The sequence below is a fragment of the Poecilia formosa genome, unplaced genomic scaffold (assembly GCF_000485575.1).
Source record: "Poecilia formosa unplaced genomic scaffold, Poecilia_formosa-5.1.2 Scaffold504, whole genome shotgun sequence".
NCBI lineage: Eukaryota > Metazoa > Chordata > Actinopteri > Cyprinodontiformes > Poeciliidae > Poecilia > Poecilia formosa.
This window is the reverse complement of record NW_006800443.1, coordinates 96,316-113,894: the sequence shown is the minus strand read 5'-3', so window position 1 is coordinate 113,894 and position 17,579 is coordinate 96,316. Positions and strand designations below refer to the sequence as shown.

At 38.3% G+C, this 17,579-nt stretch overlaps 1 protein-coding gene and 1 long non-coding RNA gene across 5 annotated transcripts; one reads left to right on the top strand and one right to left on the bottom strand.

Moving 5' to 3' along the window:
• Positions 1 to 3,509, bottom strand: LOC107834018 (uncharacterized). Of its 3 annotated transcripts, none has more exons than XR_001659804.1 (6): positions 3,380 to 3,509; positions 2,065 to 2,324; positions 1,441 to 1,633; positions 1,122 to 1,200; positions 894 to 980; positions 1 to 71 (listed from the first exon to the last, which is right to left on the bottom strand). It is a non-coding gene; the product is annotated as an uncharacterized LOC107834018 (long non-coding RNA). The 3 variants fall into 3 exon arrangements; XR_001659802.1 differs by having other exon boundaries at positions 1,441 to 1,611; XR_001659803.1 differs by having other exon boundaries at positions 1,441 to 1,611; positions 2,065 to 2,268.
• Positions 3,510 to 5,108: 1,599 nt separating this feature from the next.
• Positions 5,109 to 17,432, top strand: LOC103156831 (synembryn-A). Of its 2 annotated transcripts, XM_016664679.1 has the most exons (15): positions 5,109 to 5,546; positions 6,201 to 6,224; positions 6,347 to 6,441; positions 6,538 to 6,585; positions 7,483 to 7,500; positions 7,593 to 7,682; positions 8,894 to 9,492; positions 9,941 to 10,076; positions 11,461 to 11,649; positions 11,895 to 11,989; positions 12,975 to 13,125; positions 13,205 to 13,300; positions 16,140 to 16,284; positions 16,374 to 16,644; positions 16,999 to 17,432. In XM_016664679.1, the coding sequence occupies exons 3-15, from the start codon at positions 6,352 to 6,354 to the stop codon at positions 17,114 to 17,116; spliced, it is 2,046 nt and encodes a 681-aa protein (XP_016520165.1). In that variant the 5' UTR covers positions 5,109 to 5,546; positions 6,201 to 6,224; positions 6,347 to 6,351; the 3' UTR covers positions 17,117 to 17,432. The 2 variants fall into 2 exon arrangements, with proteins under 2 accessions (XP_016520165.1, XP_007579080.1); XM_007579018.2 differs by lacking the exon at positions 6,201 to 6,224.
• Positions 17,433 to 17,579: the final 147 nt, after the last annotated feature.

The following is a 17,579-nucleotide window of genomic DNA, read 5'->3' as shown; positions in this document are numbered from 1 at the left end:
TCTCAGGGTTTGCAGTGATCCCAAACAAACTGCAGCAGCCAGAGTTGTTTACTGTCCCATGGATAAGTTTCCTTTATTGAAATAAAAACAAAAAGGAAAGTATAGAGGGAACAGTATACAGAATGTCCATCCATACAACAGTCAGGGGTCATTTACAGGAAATATAGTCTAAATTGTGCTACACTTTATGTTTTAGATGTCTGGAGTTGTTTGGATCTGTTTTCAGTCTCTATGTGCACAATTATTTTTATTTTTAAATCTCCCAAAGAGCGATAAAAAAGAAGAGGAAAACTAAACAAAAGAAGGGCGTTCCAGGGAAATGTACATTTTCCATCTCTTGCAGATGTTTTTGAATTTGGATTGTCGAAGTTTCATTGGAAAGTGATTCTTTCCATCACAAACATATCACATATTACATCAAACCATTTCTAATTGTTTACCTTGCACTTAAACTTAGTATTCCAAATAAATACTTAATTTTAACACTCTCAGTAGCTGATTCTATAAACACAAGAAGAAGCTGCTTCCTAGTTAGATTTCATATTTTTTTCCAAAAATAATTACTATTTCTGTAAAAATGTAAGTTTTTATACATTGTGCATACACATGTTTTTACATGATGGACCAACAAGGTTATCATAGTGGAGAAGTAGACAGAAAATAAATAAACGTAAATATTTTGACAAATAAATAAATGAAAAGTGTGACGTATATTCTGCCTCCATTTACTCCCGTGCAGAAAGGTGTTTTCCCACCTGGTGGTCTGGTAGACGCGGCTCGACTGGGGATCAAAGGTGCAACATTTATTACATTTTCAGCTGCTGCACTTCGCTTTCACACTGCACTGAGTCAAATGAACTAAAGCCTTTGAGCGACATGGTACCTCCACTCACCTGAGGTGGCGCTGCGACAAGAACCACTAAAGGAAACGACACAAAAACCTCAGAACTGAGCCCAACTTCCTGAATGGAGTCAATAAACTTCACAAATGTAAAAAAAAAAAAGGAGAAGCATCAGATTAGAGCAGTTTTAGGATTCCTTTTATGTCTTTGGTAAAAAAAAAATCAGGAGTCATTTCTCCCGCCAGCCCTCGGCTCTTGGTTTGTTTTGGTTGTATTTACCCATAATGCCCTGCACTGGAGTCATCTTCCTGCTTTTGGAGCGGTTAACACTCGTGGACCACATCAATTGAAATGTCCCCTGCAATAGCATAATATCTTAATATATATAACCTGAAATGAAAATGTTGTCTTTTTTTTTTCTAAATGTGAAGGTAGTGCTGTTTTTTCACAATAAAATAAGTTTATCCTGTCATTTTGAGTTATTTGTAGATTCTGAAAGCATGGATTCTTAGCTTTCCAATGATAGAAAACACATGGAAATCAAAAAAGAACTTCTTCACATGCTATAGTGCTCAAAAATAAAAGTTCTGCAACTCACCCTCAGAAACTTTCCACTGGTATCTTCAGGCTTTCTTTTTAGTGACCTGGTCTGAAGCCACTCATCCATCATTATCTTTAAACACAATCTTTGGTGAGCTAGCTGTAGCGTCGACTTTGAGCTCACGGCAAATTGTTTCCGTGCAGTACCTTATTAACAACTAGGGGGCGCCTGGACCACAGTTTGAGGAAAACTGATTTAAAGGAAACAGCGTAGAATAGCATGCTAAATTTAAATAAAATAAAGCTGTATTTTTAACAAAAATGTTAAAACTGATTCTCCAATTATTGTCCCTGTTAACATTAGCACTGCAGCACAGCCAGCTTCTACTGGGGGTTAGAAAAGTAGATGTTTATTTTGTTAAGGTCAGTTTAATAATTTTTTGACTCTTGAAATCATTTGAGCAAATGATTATGTTGATGAGGCATTAAGGTGTTAATGCTGATGAATATTAAAGGTTCCTTAGCAATAAAACTTTCCCATTGTCTCCAGAATGAATAAGAATATGACCAGTGGTCAAACTGTGTGTAATATGCCACAGTAGAAAATCACAACATCCACCTCTTACAGCTCTCATTTAGTAACATCCTAGGCCTAATTCACCATGAAAAATATTATGTTTACTTTGTGAGGACTTTTCTGGACCTTTCTGCCTGTGACGTATTGAGCATCCTGTTGTTTTAGGCCCGTATCTGCCCCCCGTTTCCTCCACTCACCGAACACACGGGAGCGTATCCGGGCAGAAAAACTTCATATTAGCTCATTCATTTCATCACAGGAGACACGTCGTCATCAGCATGTGAACCACTTCGTAAGGCTTCCAGTAAGCTGAAGATAACAGCTAAATGTTGGCTAGCAACCTTTGGCCCAGTCAAAGTCCAGACCTAAACCCAGATGAGAATCACTTTCAGGGCTTGATAGTTGATGTCTACATAAAATTTCTATCCAAACTAGATGAGCTTCAACTGCTTTGACCAACTCTTCTTTGCAGAATTGCTTTCATTCAGTCAGGATTGGAGGATTTGTGAGCATGAAATGACTATTTTAGCTGGATATCAATCCAAACTTTGACTAGGCCACTGCAGCACCTTGTGCTTTGTATCATTATCATGATACAGAGCCAATTTGAAATTGAATATAAGACAATAGTTTTTAACACTTTGCTGACTGATGTCAGAGATTTTAATTTACATGAACAGGTGATATTTAGCATTTCAGCATAAACTGGATTCAAAGACCTCTGATAAAAATATGCAAAATATAAGTAAAATATGTTTGTTACAAACTTCTACTTTTGTAGTAAAGTTAATAGTGAAGTGAAATCACACTAATGATGGGTGACCCTCATAATAACTACTTAGCCCAGAGCTAAATATCTAGTTTGAAGATGAACATTAAGTTTGCTAACTAAGTATTTAGTTTGAAGATACATATTTAGCTTATTTAGAGTTTGTTTTGAAACATAATGAAAAATTAACAGTGACATTTGACTAAATGTAATGTTTCAATTGTTTATGTGTTCTATGACTGTATTTTTTTTACGATGTAAAGCACTTTGAAATGCCTTGTTGCTTAAATGTCCTATAAAAATTTATTTGATGGTTTGATCTGTGCACAGCTTGTGGTTGAGTCAAGTCAATACAGTGAAGACAAAATGCAAACATGGTGGCAAATTGGAAAGCTCTGATCCTTTTTCATAAGAGGATGCACAAGAATCTGCTTTGCATTTACACAGGATCACCACCAGGGGGCATTACAGGGCAAATGAAAGGTTGGACTGAGAATCATAAATGTATCAAAAACCGCACTTTGGCTTGAATAGGTTACATTAGTTTTGTACTTTTTTTTACCTTCTGTGTGTGTGTGTGTGTGTGTGTGTGTGTTTGTGTGTGTGTGTGTGTGTGTGTGTGTGTGTGTGTGTGTGTGTGTGTTGCATTACCAAAACAATGAAAACAATCCAGCCTGGTTGGGACAGTATTTACTTCATAACCAATTCTGATTTGGTATCAGTTCTGTTGCTATTCTGGATCAATCCGTCCACCTCTACTGCTTCCTTCCTTCAGCAAACAACGGCTGTAGTTAAAGCTGATGGGAAAGCAAGAATAACATTAATTAAATTATTAACTATTAACCTTCTGAAAATAGGAACAATTTTAATTTATTAGCAGAGTTTAACAACGTTCCATAAATGCAAAAATAGGGTAAACTCTCCAGGTTTCTTTTTCTTATTTAATTCACTTCACCAGTTTTATTTTACAACACAGCTCCATTGAGAACCCAGCACCAGTCATCACAGGTGTGTGTGAATAAAAGAGCTCCAGCACTCAAATGATTATTATTTTACCTATGATTAATCGCGGATTATGTCCGACGGTAATTGGATAGAAGGGAGGGATTGTGTTCCCAACAGGAAGTGTCCCTGTTTACCTGCTGTGGCCTAACTCTGAGGAAATCAGTCAATCACCACACAAGGTTTTTATTTTACTCTTAATAAAATGTTTTAGCAATTTGAAAAACTTTTGCAGTCATATTTGGTTTAATGTTACTGAAAATACAGTAAAATTCAGTAAAATATGAATTATTTTTAATCCTCAGATTTATTTATATCTTATTGTTTTGGGTTTAGGAAACAACGAGACACAAATAAATATTACTTTGTAATATTTACAGAGCAAACCAGAAATACATTTTTAAGCTCAAATTATTTGAATGAATATATTTAGCTTTCAAGCTATTTTGTTAACTAAAATATCTTTTTATCTAAATAGTTTGTTTGGAGATAAATATTTAGTTTGTAAACATAATATTTACCTAAATATGAAGCTAATTGTGCTAATTAAATGATTACTTTGAAACAGAGACAGTTGTAAATGAATTTACAGCTGTAAACTTTCCTGCTTACTAACTTAAACTATTGCTGCTAATTTTTCACTGTGCAATTTTACAAACAGCAGGCAATAAAACCCGTACAAAATAAGTAGAAATCCATCCATTAACAAAAAATAGGAAAAAAAAAACTACAAAAAGAAACCAAATTGACTTACAATAAAACTACACTCATGTTTACTATATTTATTCTAACAAAAGACGAAATCAAGTTGGTGGCTAACATCAGTCCAACAGCTTCTGCCTCTATACAGTAAACAAAATATAACAAATAACCATAAACAAATTACAGAGCAATAACTGCCAATGAGCAGCTAACAGCAGTTAGCAGAGGCTAACGATTATAAAATTAAACATATATAAAATGCACATTAATAATGATAACATTTAAAAACGTATACAAAACATAGCAAACTTACTCACGAAACACTGTTAGATCAATTCTGTCTAAAAATACATGTTAAAATGCAATAATTGTAAAGAAAACAGAGTTAATCCTAATAGTGCCACAGTTACCAACGGCAACAGGAAAAGGGGGCGGAGCTGTCAGATACTGGTTGCTATGGTAACCACCAACCGTCAAGAGCAGCGTAACGGAACTTAATACACCGACAATAAAAGTCTGGAGAAACAACTTCTTGACTAAACAAAACAACTTCGGAGAACAAATAAACAAATTTTGACAAACGTCACATCCACTGTACTGTTAAAATAAAATCCTGTCACACACACTTCGTCTCCAACCTTTTGATTTGGCAGAAATCCTCACAAAGGTTCATTTTTCCCTTTAATTATGAGGGAAGCAGTCAGACACGCTGACAGCAGCAGCTGATGTTTTATTCAGTCGTTCTTCTCAGCCACATTTAGATCCAGTTTGGTTTTATAACATATAGAAAAGCTCAGCTGAAGAAAGAAGGAAGTTTTAATGGCTGTTTCTGCCGCTGCAGAGCGGCACACACATGGGAAACCTCCAACAGGTTGAAAGGTCAACACAGGGAGATATAAGCTTAGAGTCCATTAGTGGATTATAACCATAAACACTCGGCGGCTCCTGCATCTCCCTTGGATTAAAGAGAGAGAGAAACACGGAGAGGCAGGCAGGCTGCATGACAGGGACTGGAATCTGAAGCAAACTGCAGAGACGTGGAACGCTGAAGGAGCTGCGATCGACCCGAACTCTGAGATCTGAGGTGATCTTCCTCACCTGGAAGCCGCGGACGGTAGGTTGGCTCAGAGATTTAATCTGGAATATCACAGGAGTGACAGATTGGGAGCAATGCTGCCTTGCAGAAGGTTCTGGGTTTGAATCCCGTCCTCTGGTCTTCCTGCATGGAGTTTGCATGTTCTCCCCGTGCATGCATGAGTTCTCTCTGGGTACTCTGGATCCCTCACACAATCCACAAACATGACTGCTAGGTTAAACCACAAAATCCTACCAAGTATATTTGGTTATAATTATAAGTTATTATATTACACTGGCAGATTATTTCACTTATAACTAGAACTTTTTCTTCAGTATTAAGGAATAACTGACTTAAAACAAGAACCTGTTTCTTGCTGAAATGTTACTTGTTTTATTTAAAGTGTACTCACTAAAAATTAGGACAAAAATACTATGTAAGATTTAGTGTTTGCAGTCTAATTGGTTTTAGCTGAGTGTGTCCATGTGTGATGAATTGAACCTGTCCACAGTGTTTAATTATTGATAAAGACTCTGCAAGGATAAGTGCATATAGATAGTGAATGGATGGAGTTTTATGTTTGCATTCATCTATTAAATCTGCGCAAACTGATCAAAAAAGGTGAAAAATCACTTGTATAAATCAATATTTAAGTAGGTTTCTCTTATTTTCTCATATTTCTTGCTTTTCTAGTTCCTCATTTGATCCAAAAAGCAGGTAAAATCTAGTCAGTTGCTTTTCATGTTGCCATCCTTGTTTACTGTTGTGTAAGTTTAATTCAGTTATGGTCCGTGTGTGTGTGTGTGTGTGTGTGTGTGCATGTGTGTGTGCCTGTGCAGGAAGCATGGACGTGGACATGGAGGGGATTATCCAGTGCATCAAGCAGGGGGATGAGGACGGCGTTCAGATGCAGCTGCAGCAGTTCAACAAAGAGGTAACGCCGCCACAGAGGGCTGCCGATTCCTCATGCATGAGTGATTTCTGATAAAAAAAGCCTTTATTTTTATTGTGTGACTGTGTTGATCTGCAGTACGCCCAGTGCTTCTTCTTTGATGCAGATGAGCGGGAGAGGAGGAGGGTGAGTTCCTGCTGCGCCTGGAGAAAGTTTCGGCTCACATCCTTCAGTTAATCGCTCTCCACCTCCACCTCCACGCCGTCCTCGCTCCCCCGCCTCCACCCCACAGTCTGGCAGTGATTAGTAATTCTGCTGCATCAGTCGTTCCTGATCCTCTGCCTGCTCAGGCAGATTGAGTTCAGATGCAGCCACTGCAGACCTGTTGGATTAAAAAGGAGTTTTCAGGGATTTCAGTTTAGGTTCAAGTCCTGAAAATAATGTGTTTTAAGCAGAGGTGTCAAAAGTATTCACATTCAAGTCACGCGTTTCAAACTCGAGGCTCGTGGGCCAAATCCAGCCCGCTGTAGCTTTTTATGTGGCCGTCTAGATTCTAGACTAAACACTACATGTGCTTAAACATCATGTTATAAATCAAATTAATGCCGTTTTCATTTGTTTACTACCAAATTCTATCAATCAGTCCCTCCAGTGTCTTGAGAATTGTTGTGGAGATTCACACAAAATCAACAAATCCCCCGCACTTTTAAGCATCTTGATTATACTTTTCAACTACATAGGTTGCCATTTTTCACCTGTGCAGTATTTTGCTACTTTTCTAGCATCCTGCACCAGGAAGCTGTGCTGCATAGCTGACTCTCCCTTATCTATAGACCAGAAATAGAGCTCCAGTTTTAACTGTTATTTTTACAGTCACTGCTAATAAAAGCTTGTTTTTTTACTTTGTTGCTTTTAGATTGTAAATGTTTAGTCCCTGGTTTCTGGCAGCCACCTACTTTTCATGTTAAAGTATAATTTAGCTTTTATAAGATATTTTAGAGGACATTCTTTGCTGTTCTTTGTTGATATATTTTCTCCTTTCCTCTGTTGCTGCCTGTAAAAATTGATTATTTGATTCTCCAGCAAAGAAAACTAGAGGAGGTAAAGTTCTGCCAAAGTTTAATTTCTTCAGTTTTGTGGAAACTAAAAGTTGGAAAAACGTGTTTTATTTATTCTTTCCACTGTTTTATCAGTTCAGGAAGAATAAAGTGAGGGACTTTGCTGATTCTGACTCCGACATTGACGACTTTGAGCAGGAAGATCGAGGCCTGATCCTCAGACAGGTAACATCTGATGAGCAGCACCAAACACATTTATGGACTATTTATGTAAAACACCTAAAAAAGATTTCTAAAAAAAAGTTTTCATTATTGCATACAGTCTATTGTTAAGAAATCCACAATGTCAAGTGCAAAATAATTTTTTATATATTTTATCTTTAAAAATAGTTAAAGATAAAAACTTTTTTTTTACAGTTATTGAATTATTTTTTTAAATTTAAAAATACATTTTTAAATGATTTTGTATCACCCAGCTGTGTCACAACATTAAAAAAAAAAACTAAATTGTATTTATATTTTTAGGACTTAGAATAAAGATAAAAGAGGATACATATATATATTTTAAAAAGCACATAGATTGTAAACTAATTTTTAAAACATTACTGGTAGTTTTTCTGTCATTTTTTGTTAAATTAAGTGCAGAATTATTTTTTTTAAATTGTTAAAAACCTGCTTTTGTTATTATATTTGCATTTTAAAACATCAACTGGTTCTTTTGAAGTTTTAGAGTTTTTAAGAGCCACTTTGTGGCTGCAGAACAGATGAATAAAGATTGTCTGGCGTACAGCAGTCATGCCTCTGGTGCCGGACAGTCAAACTCATTTTCATTTTGGGCCAAATCAAGGGCCGGCTGTGCCAGAATCTATTGATAAAACCCATTAAACTGTTAAAATATCAATAAATAGCTGTTTGTTTCAGCATTCAATAACTGTTTCTTAAAATGAAATTATATTGAACGTCTCTCCAGGATTTTATGATTGTTTTTGTGTATTTTTGCAATCAAAATCACAGATTTTGTGGTACTAATTTAGAAATGTTTGTAAGGAAGTTTTATGATATTTGTGCTAATTTATGATGCTAAATGTGTCTTTTGTTAATCGCCGTAACTATCACAGACTACAACTTGACATCAAGTGAGGCTGACGCAGCAGTCACTTAAACCCAAAGATTTTGGCCAATTTGGAGAAAAATTTGCATTAAATCTATAAAAAATATATTTGATTTTGTGTGAATTTTCCATGACTTTTGTAGATTTGCAAAAGAAAACTGCTACGGCGGGCCAGATTTGGCCCCCAGACCTTGAGTTTGACACCTGTGCTGTAGTGGTTCTTGTATCAGGATGTCAAGTTTGTCCAATTTTTGAAGTTTCCATCTCTGTTAACAAATGTTTCCGATTCCTGGCCCTGTTGATGTTTTTCTGTCTCCCTCCTCAGAATCTAGCCGTCGTCATTGTGAGGTTCATGAGGTCAGGAGTGAAGCGCAGTCTGCTGAGAGTCTCTCTGCACTCACTAAGGATCCTGACCAGGGACAAAAAGATCCTGGGCCATCTGGTGACTGACGGCACTCTGCTGACTTTGGCCAAGTTGGCCGGCCTGACCACAAACGACGCCAGCGAGGAAGGCAACGACCCCGACTCTGATTTCTACGACAACATCATGGCCTCCCTTGCCGAGGCCAAACTGCTGCAGGGCTGCACAGAAGAGGACGGCGGCGAGGGCGAGGCCCTGGACCCCACTGAGGAGTTTCCTGCAGTGGACGAGGACTCCAGGAGCGTCAACAGCGGCGGCGACCTGGACAGCAACAGCTGGTTCGGCAGCCACAGGACCAGCATCAATGAAATGCACAGAGGGAGCATCCATCAGAAGGCGCTGGAGCGGGGAAGGAGAGACCGCAGAGAGAGCAAGATGGAGGGGGAAGGAGAGGTGGAGGAGGAGGAGCAGGGGGAGGATGGGGTGAGGAAGGAGGCCATGAAGGTTCTGTGCAACGTGGTGTACAACAGCACCTGGGCTCAGGAGAGGTTCAGCGCGCTCAGGTGGGTCCAACGCTAACTTCAAAAACGAAAATTATTTATATACAACCGCCATCTCAAAAACAAGACGAAAAGTTTCATAGCATCTCATTAATTCATCATGCACACTGGGCGAATGTCCGCTAATAATAGCGCTAATGTTTCATTCAGCGCACTTTCCTTCCCCTACATTTATATTTACAAAGTCTAAACTTTCAATTGGATAAAGTTGGACATCTGTGTTGAGGTTTTGATTATCAGCTGTTTAAAAGTATTTATGACAGTTCATCTTCCTCTCCACGGTTTTTTTAAAATAAAACTTTACTGAGCAAGTGGCAAGTGTACAAGAGGTGTACAGAAAAATAAAACACTTGCAGGGGAAAAAACCCAACAACCAGAGGTGTTAATTAAACACTGACAGTTTTAAATCTACCAGAGATGTAATTAAACGTTTTCCCGCTTATGGTTTCAGGCTTCTGAGCGGCCTGATTGAGTGTCTTTCCTCCAGTGTAAGCTGGTCGTCTCCCTCCAGTGTTCAGTTTTACGAGCTTCGCCTCATGTTCCTCATCACCGCCCTGAGACCCGAACTCAGCATTCAGCTCAAACAGGTACATCCGTTTATGTAAAAGCCCCGAAGACGGGGAGTATGTCAAACAAAACCACAGACATCAGAACAGACGCCTCATGGACCGCTCTCACCTGTTGTTGCTGACGAGATCCAAGATCTGTTGTGGTTGCTGTGAAAAAAGATCAGGCCACCTATGTTTATTTAGTCTTCTGTGTTTTTCTAAAACTTCACAAATTATGCAAATTGGTAAAAAGTAACCTTAAGCAATGCCTCGTATTGAGAATTCTTGTGACAGTGGACATGAGAACTTCCCAGCTTAGCCTGCAGGGGGAACGCAAACCCTGTGGCCCGCCAAGCTTTTAAGACCCTGGGGAAACCCTGACTTCTGTCTCTATTTCTAAGTCGTCTTCAGGCTGCTCTGGGTCCGATCCCTCCCCTAGGAGCTGCAGACCCCACCCAGATTCATGGAGCCCCTGACAGCTCCGAGGACCTCACTCAAACCCCTCCAGCCCACGGAGGGGAAAAATAAAACCAGACACTGTTATTAACTGATCAGGAGAGGCCTGAAGGTGGCAGTCTAGAGTTAGATCTGGCAGCTGTCAATGTGTTGGTTCTGTTGGAGGAGAAAACACCAGACCAGTCGATATGTGTTTTTCTTGTGTGCAGCGAAACCAAGATTTGTTCTTGTTGCTGTGAAAATGAATGAGGCCACCTACATTTATGTGGTCTACTGTGTTTTTCTAAAACTGCCCAAATTATGCAAATTGGTTAAAGACAACCGGAAGCAATGCCTCATACTGAGGATTCAAATGGTGACAGTGGAGAGGAGTAATTTCCGTTTAACAGGAAGACTTCCTAACAAAGCCAACACTGCACCAATTATTTAAATTCGTTAAAAGAAATCTTAGGCGTTTCCTCCTATTGAGGATCCATGAGGTGATGTCAGGTTAGCAAGAAGACTACCAAAGAAAGCCAACATTGCGCCATGTATTTAAATTTGATCAAAGAAAGTTAGTTACTTTAACCTCTTATGACCATAATTGTAACTGGGCCACCTGGTATTTTTTATTTTATTTTATGGCTGTAAAATTCTCAAAAATTTTGCACTGAGTCTGTACTTTTGCTCTTTTTTCCAGAACGTCAGCTTTCAGTATCTCATAGTTATTTAACATTTGTGTCTATTAAAAATTGTGACAAACAGTTTAAAGAGAAAACAAAAATGGGAAATTTAAAGGTTTATTACTGAACAAGAACTTAAAGATGACAGTGGCAAACAATTTAAGCTTTTATTTATATTACATAAATGCAGAGAAAACTGTGAATGTACCTCTGAATGGTAAATGAACAGGTTTACTCTGTGAGACGTTCAGGTTTAGCTAACCTCCTTCAGGGTTCCTCACTCTCTCTCCATTTTCCTCCTCCAGGAGGGAGGCGTTCCCATCCTCACAGCTGCCCTGGAGAGCTGCCTGGAGGTGCAGTGGAAGGAGCAGTACGAGTGTGTGCTGGAGCCCGCAGCACCACCCATCTCTCTGGAAGCCTCGCAGCGCATCGTGGAGATCCTCAAAATCCTCTTCAACATCACCTACAGCACCCACAAGCAGGAGCCAAGCGAGGTCAGACACTGTGCGGGTTAAAAGGAAGGGGGAAGTGTGTAGTTAAGGCTTTTTTGGGAATATTTTAAAGCTCTGCAGATATATTATGATTATATATATCTGTGGTCAGATTTTTGTTCTGTTTTTATGGTTTACTTTTAATTATTTTTTAATCAAGATATTGCAACCTTTTACCTTTCAGTTGCATCTTACACGTAAAAGTTTGTTTCTAGAGAGAGAAATGAGTTGTTGGGTTGTCCGTGCAGGACGACGCAACTCTTTACCGACACCTAGTGGCCATTCTGCGCCTCTGCTTGATGAGGAAGTGTTTGCTGCCTGAGGACACGGACGAGCTGCATGGGTGAGGAGAAATGTCCCAGCTGCTCCCAAAATAAATAAATGAACAAATAAATAAAATAGGACGGACGTTTTTATGTACAACACAGATATGAACAAGTTTGGTGAGAGAAAGTTTGTATCTAAAATGATCTGACAAATGCTTTCCAAACAGTTACTAATTATCAGAAATAGCATAGCACGTTTATTGTTAAAACATTTTTTTAACTAAATACATATAGTTAAAAGTATACAACATGTTCCAGATTTATCTCACATTACATAATATGCAACGTTTTGCATAATTTTTGATAAATATCTATGACAGAAAATATTTTCTTGCATTTAAAGAACCATATTTCTATTTTAACTTTTTGTTTTTAATGGTTTTAAAACAAAGAAAGATGAAAAAAATCTTTGCAATGATGTGGTAAGAAACATTGTGTTGATATTTGTGGAAAATGCTATAAAAATAATTTGTTTCCTCTAAAGTTTATATATTTGTTACTAATATTTGTGCACTTGAAATTGAAATTAAAATTCTTGTTTGGACACAAAACTTTCATAGTTTCCACCCTATGACATAAAAAATACCTACAAGTTTTGCTAGTTGTCTTAGAGTCATTGTTTTGTAGATACTTTGTGCTGTAATGTTTTTTTTTTTCCTTCAAAAAAAATCTGTCAAACTGTTAAAACCTGCATTTGTTAATATATTTTTATTTAAACAAATTAGTTGGTTCTTTATTACTTTTTACCAAAGTTATTAAGCTCGGTTAATTAGAAACGTGGAAAGCCATATCATCATTTTTCCTCCACTTAAATATATATTGCTTCACTTTGCATTGTTTTGTTTTTATTATAACTTGAAAAAATTAGTTCAAACGTCGTGGAGGTTTTTAAAGGCCGACTTTGAGAGCTGAATCTCACTTTTCTGTCAGTTTATTCAGAAACGGATCAACAAAAAGGAACTCCTGGTTTAATAAGCCTTGTGCTTCACCCTGTCATTGCAGTCACACGGTGAACCTGCTGACGGCGCTTCCTCTGCAGTGTCTCAATGTGCTGCTCACGGTGCCGCTGGAGCCCGAATCCAAGCAGAGTCTGGGGGTCAACATGGACTGCGTCCACATGCTGCTGACCTTCATGGAGAGGCGCCTGGAGGCGGTGAGGGAGGGAGCCTTCCCGTTTTAAAGTTTGTTTTCTTTCTTGTGAACATGCAATCAACTGTCTCTGTTCTTCTCAGGGAGATCGAGTCAAAGAGAAACTGACGCCGATCCTCAACCTGCTGACAGAGAGCTGCAGGGCGCACAGAGAAACACGCCTGTACATCAGGAAACATGTAACTTCACATGAAAATCGACTCACACTAACATGCTAATTGACCCACCCTGCAAAAACACAAAATCTTACCAAGTAATTTTGGTTTAGTTTCTAGTGCAAATATCTTAGCACACTTGGAATAAGAGAAACTAACTTGGAAGCAACTTTCCAGCAATATATGTTTGTTTTGAGTAAATAATTCCTTAATATTGATGAAAAATTGCTCGTTCTATTGGCAGAGAAATTGACTTAACATGGAAAAAAATGTCTTACTAGTTAAATAATCTGCTACTGAAACCAGAACTTTTGCATTAATATTAAGGACTAATTTACTTAAAACAAGCCTCTAGATTAGCGGTTCTCAACGTGGGCGGTACCGCCCCCCAGGGGTCGTTCAGAGGACGGCAGGGGGCGCTGGCGGACATTTTTACAAATTCCTTTTGGGGCTGGGATTCCTCTGGGGGGCGTTTGATCGAAGGTAAACTTTACACCTTATATGCACAACAATACCAGTTTAGACTTTGAGCAACTTGGTAAAACTGTATTGTGTAACATTAAATCATGCTTGGCTGCAACTGTATCGATGGCAGCTCTTCTTCTTCTCTTCAGTGTTTGTAGCTTTTGGCGCAGCTCCTCTCTTGCTACTAGTAGCTTCACCGCATCAGTTCAGCGTCTCACCGGCTGATGACGTTGCTGTGATTCACTTTGTCTGGTATTTTTGTACATATGTTTTGGCAGTTCTGTGATCATGTTAAGCAGCAACTTATATTAAAAAGTGTTTTATTTCCGTCTGGATGCTGCCCGCTTCCATGAAGGACAACAGAAAATCGCTCTTATAAACATGTAATTACTAAAATCACGAGACCCTCACTTTGTATCCCTCTGAAAAATGAACCCATTTAAATAAAGAAATCCCTCCATGGTGATATCACGATAGAGAGCGTTTTTTCCATTGATTGGCTGCTGTTCGGCCTACAGATTTTAACTTGAATGTTCATTGCATTTTTCATAGACGCCTGTGAAAATAATTTCTATTCCCATGACTTTTTTGTTCTCTGGGAAATTATTTTTGATGTTAAATACAGAAACAAGCATAAAAATCTAAACATCTACAATAGTGATAGTAATATTAATGATAAAATAATAGTCAGTGCAAAGTAGCCTGCAAATTCTTTGGTGGGGGCAGTGAGGGACCTGGATGATGGCTAAAAAGGTTGAGAAACACTGCTCTAGATCTTACTAAAAATGACTTTTAAGTTAGTTTTGTCTTAATTCAGATGTACTAAGATATTTGCACTAGAAACTAAACTAAAATTATTTGGTTTTTGCAGTGCAGAAATAATAATATTGTAATTTTGAGACCTTTTCCAGCTAATACAATAATAATAATAATAATAATAATAATAATAATAATAATAATAATAGTGGCATATTAATGCAAGTAGACCCTCCAAAAGATCAGAAAAACTTTAGTTTCNCCTTTGGGGGGCGTTTGGTCGAAGGTAAACTTTACACCTTAAATGCACAACAATGCCAGTTTAGACTTTGAGCAACTTGGTAAAACTGTATTGTGTAACATTAAATCATGCCTGGCTGCGACTGTATCCATGGCAGCTCTTCTTCTTCTCTTCAGTGTTTGTAGCTTTTGGCGCAGCTCCTCTCCTGCTACTAGTAGCTTCACCGCATCAGTTCAGCGTTACACCAGCTGATGACGTTGCTGTGATTCATTTTGTCTGGTATTTTTGTACATATGTTTTGGCAGTTCTGTGATCATGTTAAGCAGCAACTTATATTAAAAAGTGTTTTATTTCCGTTTGAAAGTTGCCCGCTTCCATGGAAGGACAACAGAAAATCGCTCTTATAAACATGTAGTTACTAAAATCACGATACCCTCATTTTGTATCCCTCTGAAAAATGAACCTATTTAAATAAAGAAATCCCTCCATGGTGACACCACGATAGAGAGCGTTTTTTCCATTGATTGGCTGCTGTTGGCCTACAGATTTTAACTTGAATGTTCATTGCATTTTTCATAGACGCCTGTGAAAATAATTTCTATTCCCATGGCTTCTTTGTTCTCTGGGAAATTATTTTTGATGATAAATACAGAAACAAGCATAAAAATCTAAACATCTACAATAGTGATAGTATTATTAATAATAAAATAATAGTCAGTGTAAAGTAGCCTGCAAATTCTTTGGTGGGGGCAGTGAGGGACCTGGATAATGGCTAAAAAGGTTGAGAAACACTGCGCTAGATCTTACTAAAAATGACTTTTAAGTTCGTTTTGTCTTAATTCAGATGTACTAAGATATTTGCACTAGAAACTAACCTAAAATTATTTGGTTTTTGCAGTGCAGAAATTGAGATAAACAATAATAATATTGTAATTTTGAGACCTTTTCCAGCTAATACAATAATAATAATAATAATAATAATAATAATAGTGGCATATTAATGCAAGTAGACCCTCCAAAAGATCAGAAAAACTTTAGTTTCTAAACAACAGTTAATACTGGAACTGGAAAATATTTTAAATAGCCAATATAAATACATAAAACAACTAAAAACAGCAATAATTATAATGGATTATGAAGAAAACACTTAAAAGTGCAAGTTAGGACTTTGGTAAAGAAAAAAAAACTTACTACTTTGTACTGTTTGCTTTACAATGATAGATATGATGGTTTTGTGTTTTTCTTTCACCACCTTTGATTGAGGAAAAACTGGAAAAACAAGAGTTTCAAGGTCCTGACTTCCTCTCCCATGTGTCTTTGCCAATACTTTGCTTTTGTTTCCACTTTGAAGTTGAGATCCATTGATTCTGTGTCTGTATTTGAACCTTTTCCTGCCGTCAGATCCTCCCTCCTCTGAGGGATGTGTCACACAGACCGGAGGATGGGGACACTGTGAAGAGTCGCCTGGTTCGTCTCATGACTCACCTGGACACCGACCTCAAACACTGCGCCGCCGACCTCCTGTTTGTCCTCTGCAAGGAGAACGGTAAACCTTTGTTTGGATCTGAAAAGTCTTGTCCTAAAGAAAAAATTAATACAGTTTTTAGAGAGTCTGCTGCTCCTCTTTGGTTTCAGTGCGGCGTTTTGTGAAGTACACTGGCTACGGCAACGCGGCAGGGCTGCTGGCCACCAGGGGGCTGCTGGGCGGCCAGAGAGCCGTCTCCGACGCCCAGTACTCCAGCGACTCGGACTCGGACACCGAGGAGTACCGGCAGATGAAGGACCGCATCAACCCGGTGACGGGGCGGGTGGAGGCGGAGCAGTCGAACCCGATGGAGGGCATGACGGAGGAGGAGAAGGAGGAGGAGGCCAAGAGGCTCATCATGCTCTTCAACAAGCTGTCCAAGTAGGAAAAACAACTTTAGCGTCAGAATGACAGAACTGCTACATTCTCAGTCACGTTTCTGTCGTTGGGTTGCAAATTATCTCTTTATTTTCCTTAAATGGTAAATGTATCACTCAAGAAAACATATTTATTCTCTAAAATCTAAAACTAGAAATAAAATCCTGCTTTTTTTTCACAATAAAAGAAACACATTTATATCGTATTTTTAAGTAAATGGCGCTTTATAAAGCTTGACAAATTTAATTGATCTCAAGCTCTTTGGGCTGTGAAGCTTTTTTATCTCCTGAAAGAAAACAAAGCATAACCGCCATTTCCTCTACATGATTTATCCGCGTGTTGATCTGCTGTTTGCAGAGAAAACATCATCCAGCCGATGGGAATGGATGAAGAGGGGAAGCTGGTCCCGATGGCGGGTCTGGAGGAAGCAAAGTCCGAGTCGGAAAACGAGGCAGAATCAGACAAAGACGACTGAAACACGACAACCTCATGAATCCACTTTATTGATTTGGTTTTGTAAACATTTAATTTCTCCAGTTTGGTCGGTACAGGAATGGGATGCTCTGATTGGAACAACAGAGGACAAAAGATGAAATTGTTTGTCAGTGACGGATGGATAAAGAGGATTTAAAGAAACAAGATGTAGAGCACCTTTCACATTGGTCTGACTTCAGATTTCACTTCTTATTTGTGTTGTAGTTCCTGAGAAGAAATCAGTTTCGTTGTGATTATGACATCAGTGTTTTATTGCAGTTTGTTCTCTGTGTATTAAAAAGATGGCCCTTTCTAAAGTTATCCAGTATTTCTTGATCAGCCAAGATTACAAACATGAGATGAAGTTTACAGCTTGCACCAATTATTTAATGTAACAGGACATCATGGAGCACAGATGAATATAAAACTGCAGCATGTTTTGAAAACACATTGAGACAAATTCA